The sequence below is a fragment of the Pristis pectinata genome, chromosome 3 (genome assembly GCF_009764475.1).
Source record: "Pristis pectinata isolate sPriPec2 chromosome 3, sPriPec2.1.pri, whole genome shotgun sequence".
Taxonomy (NCBI): Eukaryota; Metazoa; Chordata; class Chondrichthyes; order Rhinopristiformes; family Pristidae; genus Pristis; species Pristis pectinata.
The window spans coordinates 84,713,835-84,739,967 of NC_067407.1; the positions used below are offsets into that span (position 1 = coordinate 84,713,835).

Below are 26,133 nucleotides of genomic sequence, written 5' to 3' on the forward strand. Positions count from 1 at the left end.
CTTGTTTGAGTTGTAAACAGAAAGGACCTTGTGAAAAGGATGATAAATGTTGAAATAAATGAAGCTGATTGATCCCCAAACACTGTCTTGTTTAATCCAGCAGTGCCATTCTGGGAATTGGACAATTGGTCCCTAAATAATCACTTACTTGGGCTCCTTGATGCCATACACAATGAAGTGCTCCCATATTATCTGCCTTTTAAATAATTTGTTAATTCTCCGTATTTTACTTATGACTGAATTATTTCTGTCAAATATACCACAGGAAATAATTATTCAAAGTCCTCATCCATTAAGTGGAATTTACAGGTCAGTTGCAGTTTCAGTGTTATGAAGAACAAAGCAAGAAATTGGACATGAAATGAACCTGAAGACAGCATTTTCTAGGGTGTCCAATTATAAATGTATCAGTGACAATAATGCTGTATTTCTGCAAATTCCCAGGAAAAGTGTGCTTTTCCAGTTTTGCCCTCAGAGTCCAGTTCTTAACCAGTGTAGTTAACCGATACTTGCTATTTCATGTGGCACAGCAAACCACTCTGCTGCATTAAAGTACTACTAACTGTTTGAAATGGCCCACCACTTTAAGGCCATAAAACAGGTGGTATATTTCAACCTTGCTAATGAAATCCCCAAAGCATTCAAAATAAAACTAATTCTTACCAGTTGTAAGCATTCACCCGTGTTAACATTCCACACAATATAAGCTTTAGTACAATTAAGTTTCACTGTGTTGATCGTACCTGTCATAGATGAGGCCGTCAATTCCTTTCTGTTTCAGTATTCTCCTATTTTCTGACTCATTGGTATCATCACCCCAACAAAATATGACCAAACCTTTTGACTTAGCTTGTTGAATATACCCTGGATTTCGCAGCAAGTCTTCTGTGTGAACATTGACTCCCTATTAATAGAAAAAATAACAAGGAAATGAAACTAATCAAATACAAAGTACTAAGATTAATACATAGGATTGTGGAAATGCACAGGATTGGAACTTACTAGAAGGTTTTCTGACTGTGCAAAACTCATTGCAATTGGTGTGGTTCGGCACCGGAGATCCATAAGCTCTGGATAGGCATCAGTATAGCCTTGGGTCAAGAAAAGAACTGGATACTTGTTTTGCTTCTGCCTGATCCTAGAAAAACAAAGAATTTAACTTCGTAAGAAATATTAATTCTTTCCTTTTTTTGCAATTCCCTGTAGGAAAACATGTAGATAAAAGGAAGTAATATCTCGTACTTACAACTTACCTTATTAGAACTCAAATATTTGAACTCTATTCACCACCAGGGGCATAAAACACATGTTTCTTTTATTTTGTAGCTTGCTATTGATGGCTGAAGCTTCTTTTTTAATTCATTCAAGGGCTGTGGGCTCCACTGACTGAGCCAGCATTTAATTGCCTATCCCTAACGGCGAGGTGGTGGTGGCAAGCTGCCTTCCTGAACCTGTTCTTGAGGTGCGAGTATGCTCACAATGCTGTTAGGGAGTGTTCCAGGATTTTGTGTCTGGCATTAATGACAATTTAAAAGTGTTTATGTAACAAATCTACAATGACAGATACTAATTGATTCAGAATGTATGAGGAAATGCAAAAATGTGATAAATTTCTGCCTTGAAATGATCATTGCTGAAAGATATCAGTTTCTTGATGTCTAATTACCAGTTTGACAGTATTCTAAATGTCACTTGAAAATTAGTACACAAAACATTAACTGCACACAAAGAATAGTAACAAAACCTAGTCAAAGTTACTAGCTTCAAAAGGAATCAGGTTAAACCAAAGAATAAAGGAATACATACTCAAGATCTAGGAGGAAAAAAAGATAAATCTAGTTTCAATTAAACTGTTTCAATTAAAACAGTTCAGTGTGTCAATCTGACCATTTAAGTTCAATTGCAAAAAACGAGCAGAAACTTATCAGCAAGATTAACACTGATTTGCCACAAAGTTGTACACATTACAGCTTCCAGAATGAAACAGTCAGGCTCTTGGATTTGAACTTCATGGCTTTTCGACATGCATACCCTGCGTTCCCCCCCCAAATGCAGATACTTCTCCAGATTCATACAAATTCTTCCTTTATGAAGGAGTAAAGGAAAGGGAATAGTAAGTGAATTGCATCCTGGACTACTGAATTGCAAATTGTGGAAGTTGTGGAAGTGTTACACAAGCCTGATTAAAGTCACACTTTCTATATCCTGCTTTCACTACACTAGTCAAAACATCAGACCATCAATTATCATCACATCTGCAATATCTTTCCTTTTCAACTAGTTCCAAAATCTTTGGAAGCTGGCAATCTTACACTCTCATATCCACCTTTCACATGATAACATTGTCACTAAAGTGCTGGAGCCAAGCACAAAACCCAAGGAAAATCAAAAATTGCAGATGCTGGAAATCTGAGATAAAACAGAAAACGCTAGAAACAGTCAGGCCAGACAGCATTTATTGAGAGAGAAGCCAAGCAAGTGTTTCAGGTCAAAGGTTCTTCAGAAAGATTAACTTAATCTTCCTACAACTGCATAGAGCCTTGGTGAGAATGCATCTAGAGTACATACAATTGCAGTAAAGAGTTCCTTACTTCTGTTTTGACTTGTCAGCTATGTTGGATTTGGACAACTGCAGGCATCACTACCAAAATATCATTGAGCAAAAATATTTCCAAAAATTCAATGAAGATCTACAGATATGATTTCAAATATTAAATTAAAACTTACATAGAACAGACATCAGGAACAAATGAGGAGAACACTATATGTCGATTAGATGCATTTTCCAGAGTACATTTTAGGATTACATCAATAGCTTTATTCATGTCCAAATATGTTGGCAAGTTACCCTCCCAAGTACCATCCTATAAACAGACGAAAGAAAAAGCACTTTAAGTTTCTGGAGACAGGCATTGCAAATAAACAGCATACGATAAGCAGTGCATAAAGTAGAATCTCAACTACACAGTATTTTTCTGCTATATTACAGATGACATTTTACCAACACCTTCCACATTTCTGTTCTGCTGCAATAGTTGACTCCCACACCAGTCATACTTGTGGCCTATCAAGATTCCTTATGAACTGCTTTGCCAAATGTCTTGCATTGTTTGGATATTTATAAAACTCCCTGCAGGGTCAACAAGTAGAATATTTTAATCTCAGGATATTTGGCAGAATATTGCCCTTTAAAAATTGCCACAAGTTTCTGGTTTACCATCTCATTTGAAAGGAGCAACTTCAATAATGTAGTACACTTTTGTTATCACTATGAAGTATCACTGAACGACCTGCACAACTCATGGATTTGGGCATGAGTACTCAACCTTGAATCAGAGGCAATAGTTCTTCTAACCAAGCTAAAATTTGTAAAATTACTGTATCTAGGAACATATTAACTGTTTTTCCCTTTTTATTAGATCTTGAAATATCCTTTCATAACCTGATTTAAACAACCGGAGCCAAGTGCAAGTTACCCCTCAGTGCTTAATGAAAACTAATGCATCACTTAAAGACATCCATCACATTGTAGACATTAAACATCAGATTACATATTGACTTTAGTTTTTTCAGGTGGTATATAGCAACAACACTATTACAACAAAAGACTTTAGTCCCATTATTCTGCAAACACAGATGGAATTAACAACTGGAATACAATAAGCCTTACAATTTTAGGACTGTGCATTATGCTATTAATCAAGTAATCAAATCTTGCGATGAAGTCACAAAATTGAGCAACTGTCGTCAAGTGTTAGCATCTGCTCCCCAAAACAAAAAGTTACCAAACTAATAACATTCGGTGATTGCAATTTGTGCCAGCAAATGGCCATCAAGAATACATAAACCTCGTCAAAGATAGCCTTTCACCTAGTTGTCTTGTTATGATGTTAATACTATAAACAAGTTTATCTGACCGTTGCACTGACCACATGCGAACAAACCCCATCAAAGATAACCAGCCAATGCTTAACTATTGAGAATACGTTACTTACTTTTTGTTGACAGGGCCATTTAATTTCAATGTTGAATCCAATATTCTCAGGCACACATAATAATACCTAAGAAGAAATTACATCTTTTAATTTACGCTAAAAAGCACCTGCTTCACAAGTGATCCACAAAAATTCAAGTACAAATTTTAACTACATATTAATAGCTTTGTAGAATAAGTAATCACACAAATAAACAATCCTAATAGACTCAGAGCTACTATGCATAATTAAACTGATAGTCTCCATAGATATTTTCTGTCACTGAATAAAGATAACAGTGAATATCATTTTCATTTCTTTCCACTTATGGAGATTTGGACAATTTAAGCATAGTCTCACATTCAAGATGGATATGATATTCAAAATTACCTGTTGAAAATTCTATACAATTTAGATTTTGCTCATTAAATTACATACCTGCTGCAAGGAAGGAAATGGCTGGTTTTCTGAAACATCATTTTCATCATCCAAATTTTCTAAGGAATTAAAAATTCAGGAAGCTCAGATATGAATTTTGAAATTAGAGATTAAATATCTTTCTATAAAATCATGGATAAACACAGCAATACTTTAACTAAAGATTAAATTCACTTCTTTCAGCTAATGCATTGAATTTAATGAATACCTGAAACATCAGGTTATTGCTTAGATAATTTTCAAGCAGACTTGCTTTCAAAAGGTAATAAAAAGATCAACTGGTGAAATCAATGTTATCCAAGATGTTCCCTGTATAAATGCAAAATTTAAAGAAAATAGTTTGATATGGAGAACTTGATTAAATATTAATATTCACTCTTCCCCAGCAATTGATAGAATTTCTAATCCTCTGACCAAAAAAAGTCAGAAGGAACTGGTTTCCCAGGACATTATTTCATCATCATTTTTTTTGAGTCTATTACAGACAATTGGATATTTTAAATGGACTTGCATGAAACCAATTGGATTTACATCGGGGTCATATGTGGGAAAAAAAATGGAAGGCAATATTACTACTTGGGAACATTGTTGGCAAACAAACTGGAAATGGCACTAATTTATGAATAATGTACAAAGAGCAAGTATTATAACCATGACATAATTAAAAAGTTGTATGTGCATTTCACTGTTCTTAATGCATCACTAAGAAAGTCATGACCAAGTTGCATACATTATTCTCACAGGTAAAAAAAAAGCCATATCACTCTTGCATGCATTTAAAATCATGGCATATAAATAATTATTTTCAAACAGAAACACTAAAAAAAGAAAAATTGGGTGAATATTCTACTTGGAAAATTTTCCAAGTAGTTAAGTAATAAAGACCAAAAAAATGAAGGAAATCACACCATTGCAGTCCTATTTCAAACAGAGCAAGATTGATGGATATTTGCCTCCACCTCCCCCACATTCCCTGCTAGTGAGGTTTTACTTGAGTAACAACATTAACTGAGGCCAGAATTAACATAGGATTACCATGACTAACATCAACTCTCCTAAAAAAAAATACCTGTGAATTAAGATAAGTCAATCCATACCCATCAGAATTCTCAAAAATGGCTGTTTAATTTAGTTTGATTGGGTGTTGAGAAAGCAAAGGTCTGTGGAATCCTATAGAACAAGATGCCAAAAGTTGGAGAGCAAATGGCCAGAATACTTTTTTGTCCCCATTTTATTGCTTTACAGAAATGCAATGGAATCACAAGTCTCAGCAAATATGGGTCCAGCATCTCACCCAGACTCAAGTTGTACATTTAAGGCTCCACTTTGTAACACATGAACTGAATGCTTAATTGCATTCTCCAAGCTTTTGTCCCCAATCTTATAAAGATTATGCTAATTAAATATTAGAATTACTAATGTAGATTTAAATATAGCAACTTTATAATTTAACCTTTCACAGCCTTCCACAGTAAACTCACTATTCTATGCCATTTAGTTACCAGGGATAGGCAAAGATGCACCTTTCCAAACCTGACGTCTCCTCTCCCTTTTTAGAAATGAGCAGAAAGGGGAAAAACATCAACTTAAACTACCCACAAATGAAAAAACTTGGCACATGAAATTTGTCACTAAAATCCTTTCATTAATGTTTTAAAAAAAATCTGAATTGTAAAGGATTTCTCTCTTTTAGTTATTTCAGACTGATAGATACCGAGAGTAAATGTGCTCCAGCAACTTTTACTGTTATTAAGTGGTTAAATAAAAAATATTTATTCTTAAATAACTGCATTGTACACATTGAAACTCACTGGTACATTATCCTGTGGCCTGGCAATTCCCATGGTGTAGTACAGATCACTACTAATTAACTAATTCTAACCAAGATCTAAAATTAACTAAGATCTGTATTAAACTCTGTCCAATATTTTTTAAGACTGACACATCCAGAACGTGTGAATTAGAGAAGCCACTCCGTTATTACATTTGTCACAGTAAGGAGATACATCAGAATAAAAACGGGATAGTTTATCTTTAGACAAGTGAGCTCTATGGACCACTTTAAATTGAACGAGAGAATGAAGGGCACATAATGACGAAGTATTAACCAATTTGAAAATTTCATTCCAAGTTTCCTCAGAAATTGACATCTGCAAATCTTGTTCCCAAGCATTTTTAATTTTATCTAGCGGCACCTTACTCATTCCTAGTAATCTGTCATAAATATTAGATATTGAGCCATCATGAAAGGGTTCCAAATTAAAAATTACATCTAATAAATTTTTATCAGGACTCAAAGGAAATGAATGTAATTGAGATCGAAGAAAATCTCTAATTTGTGAATATCGAAAAAAATGAGTTCTTGGTAAATTATACTAGGTAGACAATTGTTCAAACGAAGAAAGGTTTTCTCCAACAAACAGATCCTGAAAACAAGTAATACTTAATTTGTCCCACTCTTTAAAAACTACATCAGTCATAGAAGGTTTAAAAAAATAATTAGAGAAAATGGGACTGGATAAAGAAAAACTCAATAAACCAAAATATTTTCTAAATTGTAACCAAATCCACAAAGTATTGGACAGAGGTCTTTCAAACTTTTTCTGCACTTTTCAAAATAAATTTTAAACTTAATCCTTTGACTGCATTATTTGGGATTGTTGGAGAAAAAGATACAACTTTGAAGGCTTCTGATTTACACATTCTGGCTTCTATTTCTTATAGCCAGGAGAGCTGTATTGCTTAAATGGAAGGAAATTACTCCAGCTACTCATGCTCAATGGTTACGGGATGTTATGTCATACCTGAATCTAGAGAAGATTCGTTGTTCAGTTTTTGAATCTAAGTTAGACTTTCAAACCTTGTGGGGACCTTTTTTTGAATTATTTTCAAAATCTCTGATTTGGTGTCTAAAATGCAGATATTGGCTGACATTGTTACGTTTTAAGGGTTTTTCCTTATTGTTTTTTTCCATCAAACAGCTTCGGCTTTTGGTAGTGGGAGTAGATATTTTTTATAATAAAATATTTCAATTTTTTCCTTTATTAATTATTACGTGATTATTAATTTAGAGTATTGTGATCTTAAGTATGATTTAACACAACGTATTCAGTAGTATTTTTATTCTCTTGATGCATGTACTCTATTTTTTTCATGGATTTAATAAAAATATTGTAAAGAGATCTGTATTAAACTGTAGCTAATTTACTTACCAGTGCTAATTTACCTACCAGTGCAACTTTCACAATCTTAGCCAACAGCATTTCTGACTTAAGGAAAGCAGGTTACAGGCATTTCCTGTGAACCCTTTCCTGATCTGGGGAGTATCAATACTTAAAAAGAACAGTTCACCTGCTCAGGTGGTAGTGAACTGGGGAAAGTCTCTGTGGCTCAGTCCCAAGGGTGTACCAGACTTGAGAGTTTCAACCTGTACTTTTCCAATGATTAATTTGCATGCCGATTAAAGCAAGAGGTTTTGGTAGAAATACTGTATATAAAGAATTAAAGCATTTAAAAATTAACTGGTTCAATGAGTAAATTATTTTCTGGGCTGTCATTTGGCAGACTAATTAGCATGACATTTGTGTAAGGATTTCAAATTACAATATTGAAACTATAAAATCAATGTCATGTGGAATCTTTGAAATGTGGTAATGCTATATGTACCTTTATCGCCAGTCACCTTCAAAGCAGCCACATGAGCCAGCTGAAAGATAAAATTGACAAGTGAGTGTGCCACTTATTATGCAAGAAAGTACAAGTACACCAGTTCACTATTGTGCCCATGCTTCACATTTCTGTAACATGTAACATTGCTTAGTTAAGAATAAACATGCATCCCTGCTTACAGGAGCTTAACAAATACATGAGTAAAATGGATAATGCAGTTCAAACAATGTAAAACCAGACCAGGCTGAACACTCAATTTTTGTTTTAAAACTTAATTTTGGATTTTGAGGCTTCACACCAATATCAGTGTATAATATAAAAATGGATTACAATACAATATTGATACCCTTTTGCAAGTTTAATAAACGTTAACTCCCCTTGCTAGTAGGTTTTTCTACATGCATTCACAACCAAGACTGTGTATGACCTGCTCCGAATTAATCACTGCTGCCCAAATATTTTTCCAGGTGATGATAGTAGCTGAGAGAAACTATCTTCCTCTACTACTGCAGGGTGTACCAAGAGTTTATACTCAGACTTGCCAATACTCAGAATCATGCATGGAAATACCCCTTTAAACTCTAGTGAGGCAAAGTGCTCTCTTAATATCCTGCTCATGGTCAGCTACATTTAACGTAACAAAAGTATTACTGAAACGAAGTCTAACCATGGGACACTGCAACAAAAATTACTGAATCATTATTGAATATTTAGAAAAGATCAGATGACTTGAAGATATTGTTAGATTTCACAAGCAACAATGATCAACATTACTTAAAACAAAATGACGAGCACTCATTTCACCAGGATTGAGAAACAAGTGATTGAAGGAATATTTCAGGTAAAGAAAATCAAGGGTAATTCTCAATTAATAGAGGCTCAAAAACAAACTTAACACCGTTTTGTAATAAATAACAGAAAAACTTGTGACATACAAAAAGCAAAAAAAACTAAAGATGCTGGAAAGCTGAAAAAACAAAATGTAAATACTTATAAACAGGTCAGGCAGCATCTGTGGAGAGAAAACACTAATTTGATTTAATGTTTCATGTCAATCAACTTAACAGAAGAGACATTGGCCCAAAATGATAATTCTGCTTCTCTCTTAATAAATGCTGCCTGACTTATGTATTTCCAAAATTGTTTTTAATGCAAGGACATTAATTAGCTGTGGTTATGGCTGTGCACTGATAATTCAAGCTAACCGGATTCTTGACCGTACCCATAGTTATTCTTATTGCGCATTAAGGTGGGTGATGAATGTGGAATGAAAACGTTTTGCGAATGGCTGTGGATTGTTTTTATGGACAATATACAATTGGAGAATATCATTAGGTTTTCTTATAGTTTCTTACTTTTAATAGTTGTAACTGTTCAAATGTAAGTTCCTTGACTGGAATTTCAAATAATTCTGAAGATTCTTTGTCCATTTTCTGGAAAAATAAGCAACATTGCTTAGTATACAATACACACGTTTCCAAAAAAAAATTGCAACAGAAGGTTACAAAAATACTTGAATTTTAGGATTTAACTAACTTTTAAAAGATGAGCAAAACATACCACAGTAATTAGTAAGTTTACAAACAACACAAATATTGGCAGAGTTGTGGATAATGAAGGTGGTTATCAAAAGATACAGCAGGATATAGATCAGTTGGAGATATGGGTGGAAAAATGGCAGACAAAGTTTAATCCAGACAAGTGTGAGGTGTTGCACTTTGGGACGTCAAATGTAAAGGGAAAGTACAAAGTAAATGGCACGACCTTTAGGAGCACTGATGTACAGAGGGATCTTGTGGTGCAAGTCCATAGCTCTCTGAAAGTGGCAACGCAAATGGATAGGGTGGTAAAGGAAGCATACAGCATGGGGTGGAAGCAGATACGGTAGTGATGTTTAAGCAGCATTTAGACAGGCACGTGAGCAGACAGGAAATGGAGGGATATGGATGATGTGCAGGCAAATGAGGTTGGTTTAATTTGCTATCATGACTGGTACAGACATCATGGGCTTAAGGGCTTGTTCCTATGAGGTACTGTTCTATGTACAGCATTAAATTCTGTTTAATTAAGAATTCAGAAGTGTTTTATGTGCAAGCATCAAATTCATTTTAATGCTTTTTTGACTGATCTAAAGCAGACTTTGTTTCCCTTCCTCCCAAGAAACTGATTTTTTTTAGAAGAATCAAATCCGTTTTATCCCGATTTTCCAATGCTGCAAAAGCAACACCTGGACCATGAAAAATAGGAAATAATTCTCTAACCAATAATTCCAAACTAAATCAAATAAATAAGCCTTCTGCTGCAGAATGTTTTTAGGATTGATGGGTTCAGCATTCTTTCCATATTTCATATGTTCTTACAAACTCATAAATACAATTAGATAATTCAAATCTCTTAAATGTCCTTTCAAAACTCAAGATAATTTAAGTCCCAAGATAAATAATTTAGGCCAGAAATTTGTAACTTGCCATAAAGTTACTGCTGACTTCAAAGGAATCAACTCCACAAAGATCACTTCCTCTTTTGTATCAGGTGCCACCTCTGGCATCTAGCAACAGTGATATCAAGATGGCCAAGCAGCCAATCATATTAAACCTCTTGGCCAGCAAGCCAGGAGAAAGTACAACACTTTTGTTTAAAAAAGGAGATAGAGAGTAAACAGCACAGGGACAGGCCCTTTGGCCCATCAAGTTTGTGCCGATCATCAACCATTTACACAACATTTATCCCAATTTTTAATCTCCCCCTGTATTCTACCACTCACCTACACGACAAGGGCAACTCATCGGTCATGGAGAGAACGTGCAAACTCCATGGAGACAGCACCTGAGGTCAGGATTGAACTCAGGTCACTGCTGCTGTCAGGCTGCAGTTCTACTTGCTGCACCACTGCACTGCTCTGCTCATGTTTTGTTTTAAAATTTTACAGACCACTAAACATGAAGTTTGTAACACATATGATTAAGCTATGTGTTGCCATATCAAAATTGTTTAAAATCTTAGAATATTTTATATTTTAAAATGAGGGAATGATAATACACAAGCACCAATGTCAGTTCTTTTTTGGAATATTAATAAAGTAGCAACTATGGCTCAAAACTTGTGCAAAACACAGTATTTTCAGGGCATTTTACATTGGGGCTAATTCAGAAGTAGCTGAAATCCATCTCATGTTTTCTTATTCAACTGGATAAAGCTGCAAACAGAGCAACTATGGAGGAAAGTCAGTGACAGCAAATTAAGGATTTTCCAGCTGAACTGCAAACATGCTCAAATTCTGAAGTTGCTAGCAATTTGATGGAGGAATGGCAGCTAAAGTCAACAGATTCACCAGCCCTGCAGCACAAAACACAAGGCCTTGATCTTTACACCAGCTGTGAAGACAATGTAGTTAGGAGCCAATTTCAACAGTACCTGTAAAACACTGATACACCCATTTCCCCAAATGAACCATCCTGACAGTATTAAGTTAAATTTTCTAATCAGCCCTGAACTATGGACAACTTTACACTCTGGACACTATTATTGAGATATGATAAAACAATCCACATTAATTTCTTCCAAAAACAAAAGTAACTAAACCACAATTTCAAACTGCAGCTGAAGATTACAATTGAGGTTGCCTCTTTGCAACCACATTCGATAGAAGTCACAGGACTGATGGTCAGTCTTAATGGTCATTAACTACTTTAAGTGCCTATTAAAATATCTTTCCAATGGAAAAATGAGGAAAAAAAACACATACCTTTTTCATCGATATACAACAGGTGAGATCATGGTATACAATTGGAACATGGTCCTTTGAAAGATGTACATCAAATTCTACAAAGGCAGCACCCTGAAAGAAATGAAGCGTCTCCTTATTGTCTAGGGATTATACTGCAATAGTGAGGTAAACAGAGTCTCGTAAAATAACCAAACAGCCAATTTCATGCTTATTTCATGTTTCAGATTTGCCTCTACTAAAAGGGATTACATTTGTTACACACTATACTGCACTACTGCAACAGATGAATGGACTTCTGATGATACCAAACGTTTGTATTTTAATGTATTGTAACATGTATTGTTCTCCCTTCCTATGTCTTGTTGCTTGATATTCCCTCCCATTGCTGTAGATTACTAACTACGTTAATGGCTCAGTTAAAAGAAAAACCTGGAGGTGGGAGAAAATGCTATGCAAGTGCAGTCATCACAGGAGTGCTTCAAAGTTTTTCAGTAAATTACACATATAAATATAGTTGGAGTTTGCACACAATCATCTATTAAAAATACACTGGCTAATTGTTAAGAAATGTGAAGTAGAACTCCAAACTTAAAACGATAGTGCAATTTGGTCAATAAGGTTCCTTTGAACCATTAGGGCCAGTAATCAATGTAATAATTCAGTGGGACAATGCCTTCAACAATTCAACATTCCCTCAGTACTCAACAAGGAATGTCACTCAAGGTTTTGTGGCTCAAGTCCCAAAGAGGCCGAAATCATAACCTTGAAGATTATAGGCAGAAGTCCAACCAGCTGAGCTAAACAGACAATAGCAGTATGTGCAGTCATAGGTACAAACCAATGACAAGTTGACAACTCAATTGGTTTGAACACTTGAATTAAAGCAGCAAAAAAAAAAGCGTTTTATATCTCATTTGAGCTCCTTCAGGTGGTCACCATTAAACAGTAGTCAAAATATAAAAAGCAGCTAGCTAGATGGTGTGACCACTTTCAACTATCTGTACTGGAGAAATGCTATGACATTAGGTAACCTAATCCAGTTAAATGCTTCAATAGGAAGAATCTCTCTGACAAAAATATCAAATCAAGGCCCTGCCTATCCACTTCTGGACATTCAAAGATCCATTATAATGCTTGATGAGTTCCCGACACCCTGGCCAATCAACATTTGGGGAAAGATAAAATTAAGGCAAAGTCACAAGACAGATTCTCAAATTCAAAGCAAAACCAAAATGCTGGAGGAACTCAGCAGGTCATGCAGCTGAGCTTTCCCAGCATTTTGGTTTTTGCTCCAGATTACAGCATCTGCAGTCTGTTGTGCCTCTGGATTCTTAAATTCACTGCCACATTTTCTTGCATTCTAATAATCACTAATTTTCACATATACTTAAACATCAAGTACTTTTGGAATGTGCAGGAAGATGAAAGTTATAAATGCAAGTTCAAAACAGATTAATCAACAGAAGTTAAAATTCACTTGTTTTGGGCTGAAATAGAAGCATAAAGTCAAATGGAATTTTAGGAATGCAATTCGGTTGGTGCTGCCAGACAGTTGAAAAGAAATGAAACCAAGTGATAAACAAACATACTTTGTAATAACAGCCAAAGCCAATTTTTAGTCTTCCCAAATGTTTATATCAAAGCTACAGGTTTTACAAAACATATGGACTTGCAGTTGACAGTAATGAAGAGATCTTGAAAGAGGAATAAAGTTGATTTTGTGGCTTTGGATGATGTTGCCAAGGTGACTTTTACATGTGGAAAAAGCAGGGTGGCAGCTACAAGTCCTTGGTGTTGGTTTAAAATGTGAAGAGGGGACATTTGGTAGTTTGGAATTGAGCCAAGGGCAGTATCATAGATCAAGACAAGGGCGTTGTTGGCAGGTCATTGAAAAAAAAGACAGATTGACGGCAAAAAGTGTATAAATTGCAAGTCATACAAGTTCATTCATTAGTTTCTTCAGTGTGATGGAAAGAATATAAATGATTTGGTACATATGGAAGAGGTGGGCACAGATCTGGGAATAAATGCACATTAAAGCAAGTTGCAGATGGAAAGGTAGAAGACCTTGGGTCTCCTTTTCCTCCCCACATGGATGGGAGGGGACAGTGCCCAAATGGAGAAAACCAGGAACGAAAGTAAAATGCAGCTCTCACACACTTTTAACCAGCACTATCATGACTTGTGTCATTCAGTCTGGCTTCATCACTACTCTGTAGTGCACACCATCTTTTTGCTATCTCTGCCCCTCTTAACCTCCAACTCAGGATATATTTTTAACATCTTAACTAAAATGTTGTCTGTTTCTCCCTCCATAGAGCCTGCCTCACCTGACATACATCCAGCAATTTCCATTATCCCAAGATGGTGAAGCTAGTGAAGTTAGTTGGAATGCCATCAAGAAAACAGAAGCTAGGCTTCATAGCCAAGCTCAGGAGTGATTTGAGGGAGGTTGAGCACCACAGTGAATCTTCAGACGTCTGGAATAATGGGCAAGGGGTAAAGCAGTACAGAGTTGAACACATGGCCTTCTATAAAGAGGTAGAAAGAATCCATCAAATTTTTTAGGGTTGATGTTGAAGTGGATCTGGCAGAGGGGTTGCAAAGGCATAATAAAATAACCTCAGGATCTTTCTTTCTAGGATGATCCTGGAGTTGAGGTCCTTTTTGGTAGAGTAGAACAAGGTTGCATCAAAATTCCCACACTTCTCAATCTTTATCACTACCATGTTACACATCACCTCCAACAAGCACCGCACTGAAATGGAGCAAGAGGACAAATGAATAAATATTCACTTCCACTATAGAACCTCAAAAATGTTTTGGTAGTCTCAAAATCAGGCAGAAGTGCAACAGGCAGATGATGCTTGCATGGGCATACATTTGGAGGTCGAGCTCTAAGTTATTGTCGTTTTGTTTCCTCAGTGTACAAGAAAACAGACCTTACACTTAAAATTTGCAAGATGAAAGGTTCTCTAACAACCTGACCCCACAGCACAACAAACTCCCAACAATAAAGATCCATAAGGAGAAAACGGAAAATATGGACCATTTCCCACATCTTGGTAGCCACCTCTCAATAAAAGCAGATGATATTTACTGCTTTCAGTGTACCACAGCTTAAGGTTATCTAGACAACTAAGCGTCTAACACTGCACAAAATTCCTCTCATCCTACTGCATGTTTCTGAGGCATACTATATCTACAAATGAATCAAAACCCCAGAGAGATAACTGTCTCTGCAAAATCCTCCAAATCCAGTGGCAGCATGAGCAAACCAGCATCAAGACCCTCCCAGATCCACATATCCAGCACCAAGGCCCTAATCACACTCAGTCAGCTCAAAAGGGCAGGCCATGTTCTTCATATGCCCAACAGCAGACACCTGAAACTGACACCAGGTTCACACCGTGGGCAGATAGAGCAAATGAAAGACAACTGTTTGCAACATAGTGAACTGCTCTGTGCACTGTACTGTTGGAAGTCAGGAAAGTGCTAGAGGGCATTCTGCAATGTTCTGAACTGAGAAGGCAGACCATTTTGCATCTGATCTCTCAGCCTTGTGCCAGCCTTAGCTGGTGAATCCAAAGTAAACCCATTATTTTGAATGGGCACAGAGATACTAAGAAAGTTAAGTTTCTTATTTTTATTGTAACATGCATGCTTTTAATAGTAATGTTTTCAAATATTAAGTTTTAAGTTTTTATTTTAAATCATTTTAAATGACTCTGACCATTAGATTGAAAACATGTCATTTTATCGATTATAAAACATTTTTTTCTATAACAAAACAAAAATCTATACTTAAAAACAATGCTGCAAATTATAGGCTGGTAATATTGGTCCTGGTCACAAGTCATTTTGTTCATCAAATAGTTACATCAATAAGTTTTAAACTCTTGGGACAAACTACGTCCTCAGTGTGACCTTTTAAGGCAACATATACTTGGAAACATGCAGAGTTGTTTTATTACTTACGTGACTAGCGGCATTTTTAAAGGAAGCTATTGTGTTTTCTCTGACCTTTGCGAGGCTAAAACACAATTTTGTTTAAGAAAATCAGCTCTATGAAACCACAATATATGTTGTTTCTATATGTATAGCTCCTTAATTTCATAATAGTGGAATAACCAAATATCTAAATCTCCAACATTTATGAGCCAAAGTACTTGTAAATTGGAAATGAAAATTTCTGACATTAAAAAAAATGACATTTTTATCTACAAACTTTGATGTTAGACAGAGTACAAAGAATATAGCTTAGTAAATGTAAATAACATTTATAAATCCCTGTACAAGTGCTTTCAATTTACTGAACGAGTACAAGTTGACCAAGCTATGTAGTCGGTATTTGTTAGATAACCTGAGGAAAAAAATTTTTTAAAAAGTGAGTCAACTTCCTCCAGCCTCTTACTCAAGAAGCACTGGAGCAGGATGGGGAATAGGTACATAAAGGAGTACCTTTTTGAAGTAATATTATTTCAATTGTGGACATAAAGGAAATAAAAGTCATCTTTGCAAACGTGTCACAGTGTAGACAGTGGCATGCAAAAATTTGGACACCCCTGGTCAAAATTTCTGTTACTGTGAATAGTTAAGTGAGTAGAAGATGAACTGATCTCCAAAAGTCATAAAGTTAAAGCCGAAACATTCTTTTCAACATTTTAAGCAAGATCCGTGTATTATTTTTGTTTTGTACAATTTTAGAGTAAAAAAAGGAAAGGAGCACCATGCAAAAGTTGGGGCACCTCAAGAGATTTGTGCTCTCATAACTTTTAGCAAGGTCTCAGACCTTCATTAGCTTGTTAGGGTTATGGCTTGTTCACAGTCATCATTAGGAAAGACCAGGTGATGCAAATTTCAAAGCTTTATAGATAGCCTGACTCCTCAAACCTTGTCCCAACAATTAGCAGCCATGGGCTCCTCTCAGCAGCTGCCTAGCACTCTGAAAATTAAAATAAATGATGCCCACAAAGCAGGAGAAGGCTATAAGAAGATAGCAAAGTGTCTTCAGGTAGCCTTTTCCTCAGTTTGTAATATAATTAAGAAATCGTAGTTAACAGGAACGGTGGAGGTCAAGTTGAGGTCTGGAAGACCAAGAAAACTTTCCGAGAGAACTGCTCGTAGGATTGCTAGAAAGGCAAATCAAAACCCCATTTGACTGCAAAAGACCTTCAGGAAGATTTAGCAGATTCTGGAGTGGTGGTGCACCTTTCTACTGTGCAGTGACACCTGCACAAATATGACCCTCATGGAAGAGTCATAAGAAAACCTTTCCTGCATCTTCACCACAAAATTCAATGTCAGAAGTTTGCAAAGGAACATCTAAACAAGCCTGATGCATTTTGGAAACAAGTCCTGTGGACTGATGAAGTTAAAATAGAACTTTTTGGCCGTGATGAGCAAAGGTATGTTTGGAGAAAAAGGGGTGCAGAATTTCATGAAAAGAACATCTCTTCAACTGTTAAGCACGGGGGTGGATCGATCTTGCTTTGGGATTGCGTTGCAGCCAGTGGCACGGGGAACATTTCACTGGTAGAAGGAAGAATGAATTCAATTAAATACCAGCAAATTCTGGAAGCAGACATCACACCGTCTGTAGAAACACTGAAGATGAAAAGACGATGGCTTCTACAACAGGATAACGATCCTAAACACACCTCAAAATCCACAATGAACTACCTCAAGAGGCACAAACTGAAGGTTTTGCCATAGCCCTCACAGTCCCCCGACCTAAACATTATCGAAAATCTGTGCATAGACCTCAAAAGAGCAGTACGTGCAAGACAGCCCAAGAATCTCACAGAACTTGAAGCCTCTTGCAAGGAAGAATGGGCGAAAATCCCCCAAACAAGAATTGAAAGACTCTTAGCTGGCTACAGAAAGCATTTGCAAGCTGTGATATTTGCCAAATGGGGTGTTACTAAGTACTGACCATACAGGATGCCCAAACTTTTGCTTTGGGCCCTTTTCCTTTTTTTGTTATTTTGAAACTGTAAAAGATGGAAATAAAAAAGTAATCTTGCTTAAAATATTAAAGAAATGTGTCATCTTTAACTTTATGCCTTTTGGAAATCAGGTCATCTTTTACTCCCTTAGCTATTCACAGTAACAAAAGTTTTGACCAGGGGTGCCCAAACTTTTGCATGCCACTGTGTGTAATACCATCATTATAATTATTGTTGGATGAAGGGAAGGCAGAATAGAAAATGGAAAGATGATGATGATTAAAATACGAGACAAGAAGGTGTACCAAATATTTATCATGAATAAATGCACAAAGGAGAAAGGAATAGAAGGGCAAGTCAGTATGGTTTTGTTGAAGCAAGTTAGGAGTCGGGGGAGTGAAGGTGCGAATATGTTGATATAACACCTACATCGAGGCATCTATTGCAGGTAAATGGCCCATGTCTGTGCTGTAAATCCCATTACAATGATTTGCCACTATGCAGCCATTTGGTACTAAAAGCTATTTTTCAATAATAATGGACATCAATATATAAAATTTTCAAATACATATGTTTTTCAAAACACCAAATTTGAAAAGCAAAACATAAGGAAAAAGAAATGCAAATATTCCCATAAAGGAAAAGGTTCAAAAACTGCAAATGCAGCCAGCATATAATCAGACCATTAAAGCAAGACCAGCTTATACAGAACAAGTTCTACAATAAATATGAGAATGCAGAGGAAAAACTGACTAAAGTACTTGTAGATACATGATTGTTAAAATCTATAAAGCTACTTGATCTACCACTACTGCACATACTATTTTAATATAACTGAGTTTTACATTAGATCCAGCCTTAATATATGTGCTGAATGAGGCCAATGATAAATGCTAAAACTAAATCTAGCAATTAAAATTTATTAAAATAATGAATATGCATGAGATCGAGATAAATAAGCTTTAAGAAAATAAAATGAACCAAATATTTACTAACAAATTGAAAGTGGATAAATAGAAAAGGGGTTGTTTGATATTTGGGTGCAGATTTACAGACTGGGCACATCTAAAGAATCTTCTGCTATCCACCTAACCTGGCAGAAAGTGTAGACAAGACACCTTACTGCCTGGCAAAAAAGCCAGAAGGAATTTCAATTTAGTACTTACTTTGCAGATGTTGAATTTCCAGCACCCCTGTGCCCAACATCTAAAGCCATTCTGGGTTTCCAGTACTTGGACAATGAAGGAGACATATCACAAGTAAAGCCTTCCAGGGGCTTAATAACGATGTAGTCAACTGAAGACAGATAGAAATGATTATTGCATACTTGCAGGCATATTATCAAGTTTCATTCAGATTCAACACTAATATTGACTTATGTAGGTGAAAGGCAGTTTTGCTCTTCCAAAAGCACGCTGAAACTGATCAAGTCTGTTGAATGTCAACACAATGTTTAAAAGGTGTGATTTTCACTTGAACAGGTATTCATGAGAAAAAAGTCTTCATCTTGTTTTGTACAGGAGAATTTGTATAACATCCATTCATCATGTGGTAGGTACACCATTCCACCCTTGATTTCATGAGGAAGTCTTTGGTATGATGAGCTAATACCAATTTATACATAGAAGGGTTACTAATCAATCTAATTTCCAGGCCTATTCATTTTTGAATACTGGTACCTTTTACTTTTCCAATAGTTTGTCTTGAATTTCTACTCATGATGGGAAGTGTGATAACTCCACTGGACTTTTCCACAATTGTTGAAGAGAGAAGACAGGCTGAGCCTACATGACCAGGAAGTGCATCACCTTGTACCACTGCTACTCCCAACTCTTCCTGTAAAATGCAAATAGACAAGTGAATGAGATTTAACAATATTTAAAAGTACAAGCAGTTCAACTGGCTCAAAGGAGAATGACAGGGTTTAGCCATCATTCACTACCTTTTACTGCACAATTTCTAGGTTTTTATTAATTACTGCCTGGTCTGGATTTATGTTTGTCAGTGACTCAATGGACAGCACAGTGGTACTGCAAGTGCCTCAATGCTCCAGTAGCTGGGTTCACTCCTGACCTCCAGTGCTCAATCTGTTTGCAACTCAGAAATGAAACAGGCCATTCCAATTTGCAGCCGGACCTAGATAACATTCAGGCAGCAGCAGATAAATTAGATTCCTTCTCTCATATATTTAGATAACAGATCCTTCAGTTAACCATAAAGCACCCGATTTCACAAATCCATATCCTACACTATTTTAGAACGCTTCATTGAAGTAAGTCCTATTCCAGGAAGGTCTCCAGATTTTAATTTAGTCTCCATTGAACTCCAACATAAAAAAACATGGGAGAGGTCATTTGTCCATTGACTCTATGCTGGTTTTCAGTAATCCCATTCCCTTACAACCTATTGTCTCTCTGATATGCCATCAACCCCCACCCACCACATGCCCACTATTCTGCTACTACTCATCTCCATTTAGGATCAAGCTGGTAGTGTCTGCATGTTCTCCCTGCGACTTCACTTCATGGTGCTTCATTTCATTCCTCATTAATTTGGTGTCCATTTCCTCCGAAATTATTTTAATCTCTTGCCCCAAAATTGCTCTAATTCAATTTCTTAAATCTCACTGCACCTATGTCCAGATTCTGTTATACCAGTCTTCTTTTTGCTGGACACCTTTCCAATACCCCTGCTGGATCAGTGCTCACTGGTTGGCGTGGAAGTGATGGGTCAAATGGCCTGTTTCCACGCTGTATGAATCTATGACATATCAGAATGGCTCGTTTAATTCTGTGTATCAGCAATAAACACCCCCACCTTTTGATTTTGGTGGGGGGGGGGGCTGTGGAAAAGAGGGGAAGAGGGAGGCATTATCAGAGAACTTGAAAGTCATCAACCCGATACTGCCAATGTCAGGCTGATAGTGGGGCTAGGATGAATGACCAATCACAACCATCTTCTCTTGCACGGATTTCAATCATTGTTGACAGCTTCCCCCCCAAGGGTCTTTAATGCCACAATTCATCAAATATAGCTTTGATGTTAAAGGGCAGTCACTCCTATTTTATCTTCAGAATTTAACACTTAGTGCATTGTTTACAGCTACAAATGAAGCTCTGATTCAAAAATGGCAGTAATAAATGCTTTTTCTTCAGACTGAATTACAACTGGACATTAAAAATTTGCATCAAACAACCGGAAGAAAACTTCTCCAGGCAGCAAAAGGATATAAATACTTTAACTAGCAAACAATCAAGCTGTATTAGATACAATGACCCAATAAATATTCTTACTTACAACAAAATCAATAAAGAGTCAAGGCTTAGCCTGTTAGGGTGTTTCAGTAGTGGGGCAGAAGACGAGAAAACATTGGTCAGTGTACAAATTCTGTCCATTAAATAGCTTATGAGAGACTTTCCTCATAAAATATGTAATAAATATTCCAAATTAGAGATTTCATAATGAAACCTTCGCTTCTACCCCAAACACTGTAAATCAAGCCAATAATTAGAAGTTTATAAATTATATTTAAGACTAGAAGAAAAAAATATTTTCATACCTCAAAGAAGTCAAAAATCAGCTCCAAGTTATCTGGCTCCATAGTTTGAATGCTATATTCTGTCCACTGGCCAGTTTCCAAAGCATATCCACATTCTGGCTGTGAGTGACGTGACTTGTATTCATTGTTACTGATTAAGGCGATTTCTAAAGTAGGTGCAATTTTCTCAGCCAAGGGAGTCACCAGTTTGTCATCATCTTCATCCTCTTCTTCAAATCCCTCCAATGTCAACTTTACCCTTAAAGTACAAAATAGGCAATGTTAAGTTTTAAAAAGGTTATGAGTCTTCACTCAACATTCATTTCATTGAGGAAACTACTCTTGCGCTTGACTATTTAACTAAAGGATTCACTTTTTAAAATCAACCTTCATGTACCAGTGTCCAAAGTTATTCTATCAACCAGGCAATTTAAGTAATTGTTAACACTTAAAAACTTGAGAAATCATTACTTTTTCTACACAACTTCAAAATGGGTCCTTATCAGGTTTACTCATTTACACAAAATGTGTTTGGGGAAGAATCCAAATAAAAAAACTTCATTAAAAATAATGTTTTGGGAATAATTCAGTTGTATAACATTAACTCTTGTACAATGCTGGACAATCACTGGCGAGAAAGAAAATCAAGTTTTGGAACATATTTCCACTCGGAAGTAGTTTTGGTAAATTAGTAAGTTTGTTTATTATTGTCATATGTACCAAGGTACAGTGGAAAAACTATGTTTTGCATGCCATCCATACAGATCACTTCATCACATCAGTGCATTGAGGTAGTACATGGGAAAACAACAGAATGCAGGATAAAATGTGACAGTTACAGGACACATTCTTGGTGCCTATTGATCAGCTCCCTTTACACTAGTTCTGCAACCTCAAAATAGGGTAGGGCAGGGCAGATATCAATTCTATGCACTGGCCAGATTTTGTAGCACTTCTCCATGTAAGTGCCGTTATTCAACATTTTTCTCTTTCTGAACTTGTCAGCAATCTTTGTGGATAACTTCCCAATTATATAATGCATGGATTCCAGTGGTGGAGCATGAACTTCCTGCAATTCCCAAAAACTAAAATCAATTAACACATTTCGTTATCTTGCAATTTGTCTGAAATCCCATTAGTACAGCAACTAGCTCACCAGGTGATGTCTGCTGTGCACCCAATCAACTCACTGGAACCCTAGTTCCTGTGTTCTCTTTAAACTGACCACAACCCTGTTTCCCATGCTCCCTTCATCAGATTCATTAGAAAGTTTATAAGACTGCAAGATCTAAAAGAGGGAATTAAAAGTGTGTTGGGGTACTAATAGGAATAACATTCAATAGTCTAGAAAGTCTACTAGTTCAGTACCAAAGTCCCAAGTATGCCAGATTGTTGGAGCTTTACAATACTATTCCTTCTGCTATTTTTATCCCAAGTACTTCAACTGTGTGCTTTGAGATGTTCCCCCCACCGTGCCCCCCTCAAAAAGTTGGTATAGTAGAAAGTAATTTTTAAACAATCTTCCAAATATAGTATTTTTCCATTTAATGAACACAAATTTGCTTTCATGTCCAACAACGTTCACTAACAGGAACAAGCAGCTTAAAATGCACCCCAGCAGTTAATTGCTAGCTTGATAGTCACATAACTTACTATTTTTATTGATTAGTAAAAAAAATACAACACAGGATCTAATCTTCATAAATTAAATCTCAATGATACGAAGGAAGTTCAATAATTGAAAGGTTTGGAAACCAAAGCCTCAAGTCACTAACTCAACCCAAGCATGCTATATGTACATATCAAGTGCCAAATTACTCTTACTGCATCAAGATATTTTCATAGCATTGTTTTTTTTAAAAAAGAGATTCAAATTGTTTCATCATCATCTTCAGGTACCATCCTATGAAGTGTTCCAGAGACTTATCGCTCCATCACTAAAGCCTTCTCCATAGAAGAATTCAGATTTTTGTTTTGACTGTAGGTTATACCATTCCCATTAGCCCCATAATCTTCAACAGGTTGACATCTGTAATCTAATCCATATACAGTATAATACTTTATGAAACAAGCTGAAAACTTAGAATTCCATTTCAGCTTGGTCACAAGGTATCAAATTCACATCAGAATTTCATCCAAATTCTGTTGACACTACCCATTTTCCAATAATCACAGACGAAAGACATAACTTTTTTCCTCAATCAGGTATGTCAAACTGATTGGTACTCCAATTTTCATCTATTATAAATGGTTAACACTTCAATGAGTTTTACTTATGGCTGAGCAGGCAAACTATATTGTGATTTGTTTGTTCTGCCATTATCCAAGTGGTTGTTGATTCAAGATGAAAATGCATTAAATGGATCTCATGTCAACCAATGAAAACCCCTTCTAAAGCTTAAACATCCACTTTCAAATGAAAACTAGCACTTATGTTGCTTCTGATATAACTTTTAACAGGGTTGCAAGAGAATTGTATAGGAGCAAATACAACTACCATGTTCAAAAAAAAAGCAACAAAGAAGCCAAGCAACTACAGGCCAGTCAGTTAAGTCTCAAGCTTTAAAACATTGAGATGGGACAGGATTAATAGTTACCCGAAAGAAAATGAATCTAGTAAGGCAATCCAGCATAGATTTGTTAAAGGCAAATTATGTTTAATTTTATAGAAGGGCTGAATGGCCACCTTCTGTGCTATAACCATTCTGTGACTCTATGCACAATGTCACTCTAGTAATTTGGATTTCAATGATTTTCTAATTATATGGCTTCTCCATATTGAAGTTATTTTTAAAATTATTAAAGATATTAATTTTGATAAAGGTAAAAAACATAATTAAGCTCAGTTGTCAGGCTGAATTTTTCATGTTATGCAAGTTGGTAGCATTTCCAACTTGGAGTTAGAACATTGTGATTGAAGCCCATTTTCGATGCAAACTTTGATGATCTTGGCAGTCAATGTGAAATCTCAAGGAATGTATCAAGTTACTTTGTAGTTCACTGTCTTCCTATAGCAGTGGATCAGTTTAGTATTAAAACTTCCAAAACACAATACTAGAACCTCCAACTGCAGCCACATTCTTCCCTCAGACAACTACACACAAAATAACATACCATTTGCTGTCTTTGAAAATAACAGACTGCAACTCTGAAATAGTTAATTGGATAACCACCAATACAGAAATAGTTTGTCTTTGATAATAACAACCGACATGAGGAAATAAAACTATAACAATGTCAAGAGTCCCCCTGAAAATTAAGTTTGTGGGATCAGAAGACAAAATTTGATGAAAATGTGAATGTTGACATTACACCGTGTCTTTGCTGCTCTCCAGATAGTTTGTAGAAGGTTAGAAAGGCAAAAGACATTATGGGAAGACCTTCCTTTTAAGTATTTTCTATTTTACTATCGTCTTGTGAACACTTTTCAGGTGATGATGTTAAAATATTGGCACAGAACTCACCAGTTTCTGTAAATGCATATGGACTGATCCAATTCCAATGTGGAGTCAGGCAGTCTAACTATATTCTTTTAAATTTGGGTTCGATCAATGGAACATTAATATCATTTGGTAAAGAGCTGGTCAATGACTTCAAGAAGGGAGGGGTGGCAGTGCACATGCTCCTGTTTACATCAGTGGTGCTGAGGTCGAGAGTGAACATCACCAATAGCCTATCCTGGTCCAATCACATTGATGATATGCCAGGAATGCTCACCAATGCCTCTACTTCCTCAGGAGGCTAAAGAAATTTGGCATGTCCCCTTTGACCCTCCCCAATTTTTTTCCAATGCACCACAGAGAGTATCCTATCTGGATACATCACGGCTTGGTATGGCATCTGCTCTGCTCGTGACCAGAAGAAACTGTAGAGAGTTGTGGACACAGCTCTGCACATCACAGAAACCATCCTCCCCTCCATGGACTTTGTCTATACTTCTCGCTGCCTCGATAAAGCAGCCAGCACAATCAAAGACCCTGCACATTCTCTCTTCTCCCCCCTCCGATTAGGCAGGGGATACAAAAACTAGAAAGCATGTACCACCAGTCTCAAGGATAACTTCTATCCTGCTGTTATAAGACTATTGAACTGTTCCCTAGTACATTAAGATAGACTCTTGACCTCACAATCTACCTCGTTATGACCTTCCACCTTATTGTCTACCTGCACTGAACTTTATTCTTCATTCTGTTATTGTTTTACCTTGTACTACCTTAATGCACTGTTGTAATGAATTGATCTCTATAAACAATATGCAAGACAAGTTTTTTCACTGTAACTCAGTACATGTGACAATAATAAACCAATTTATAGCGATCTTAACTGCATAACATGCAACTGTTACCAACTGTTTTCGCAAGTGCAGGTTTAACATCCTTTACAGTCTTATTTAAAAATTTCAACATTGACAACAAAAAAAAATGGTTTACCTAAATCTTGATTTCTTGAACTTCTTCTTGGATATAGAAACTGGAGGTTTTTCAGAATAGTGCAACCTCAAGCGAATTTCACTTTGACATGTTAACCACCCAGAATCCAATTTTTCAATACCATCTGAAATAAATCAAGTCACTCAGTTTGTGTCTTTTTAAAAAAAAGACACAATTAAATCATTCTCAAACATTAAAAAAAATTGTAACACTGCAAAATCAGCCACACTTCAGACTATCCATGCTTGTCAGATTTTAGTTAACGTTATATTCTGGTTGAGGCATGTAATTAACATATGGCACATGACACCAATTGAATATTTCATAAACATCAACACTGTGTGGGGGATTGTGCACTAAATTTAGCATTCAAGAGGTGGCTAGTGAAATGGAAAGAAAACAAACGTCA

At 36.2% G+C, this 26,133-nt stretch overlaps 1 protein-coding gene across 4 annotated transcripts in view; it reads right to left on the reverse strand.

The window, feature by feature from the left end:
- The window catches only part of gpcpd1 (glycerophosphocholine phosphodiesterase 1), a 51,998-nt gene that overhangs the window by 4,306 nt on the left and 21,559 nt on the right, over positions 1-26,133 (reverse strand). For all 4 annotated transcript variants that reach the window (XM_052011744.1, XM_052011747.1, XM_052011743.1 and 1 more), the window contains 13 exons: positions 25,725-25,848; positions 21,316-21,553; positions 19,436-19,592; positions 18,923-19,052; positions 15,787-15,841; positions 11,827-11,919; positions 9,437-9,514; positions 8,079-8,118; positions 4,413-4,471; positions 3,996-4,061; positions 2,728-2,864; positions 1,003-1,138; positions 744-904 (listed from right to left, as the gene is read on the reverse strand). In XM_052011744.1, the coding sequence (XP_051867704.1) occupies positions 744-904; positions 1,003-1,138; positions 2,728-2,864; positions 3,996-4,061; positions 4,413-4,471; positions 8,079-8,118; positions 9,437-9,514; positions 11,827-11,919; positions 15,787-15,841; positions 18,923-19,052; positions 19,436-19,592; positions 21,316-21,553; positions 25,725-25,848 (1,474 nt within the window). The remainder of the gene's footprint in view (positions 1-743; positions 905-1,002; positions 1,139-2,727; positions 2,865-3,995; positions 4,062-4,412; positions 4,472-8,078; positions 8,119-9,436; positions 9,515-11,826; positions 11,920-15,786; positions 15,842-18,922; positions 19,053-19,435; positions 19,593-21,315; positions 21,554-25,724; positions 25,849-26,133) is intronic.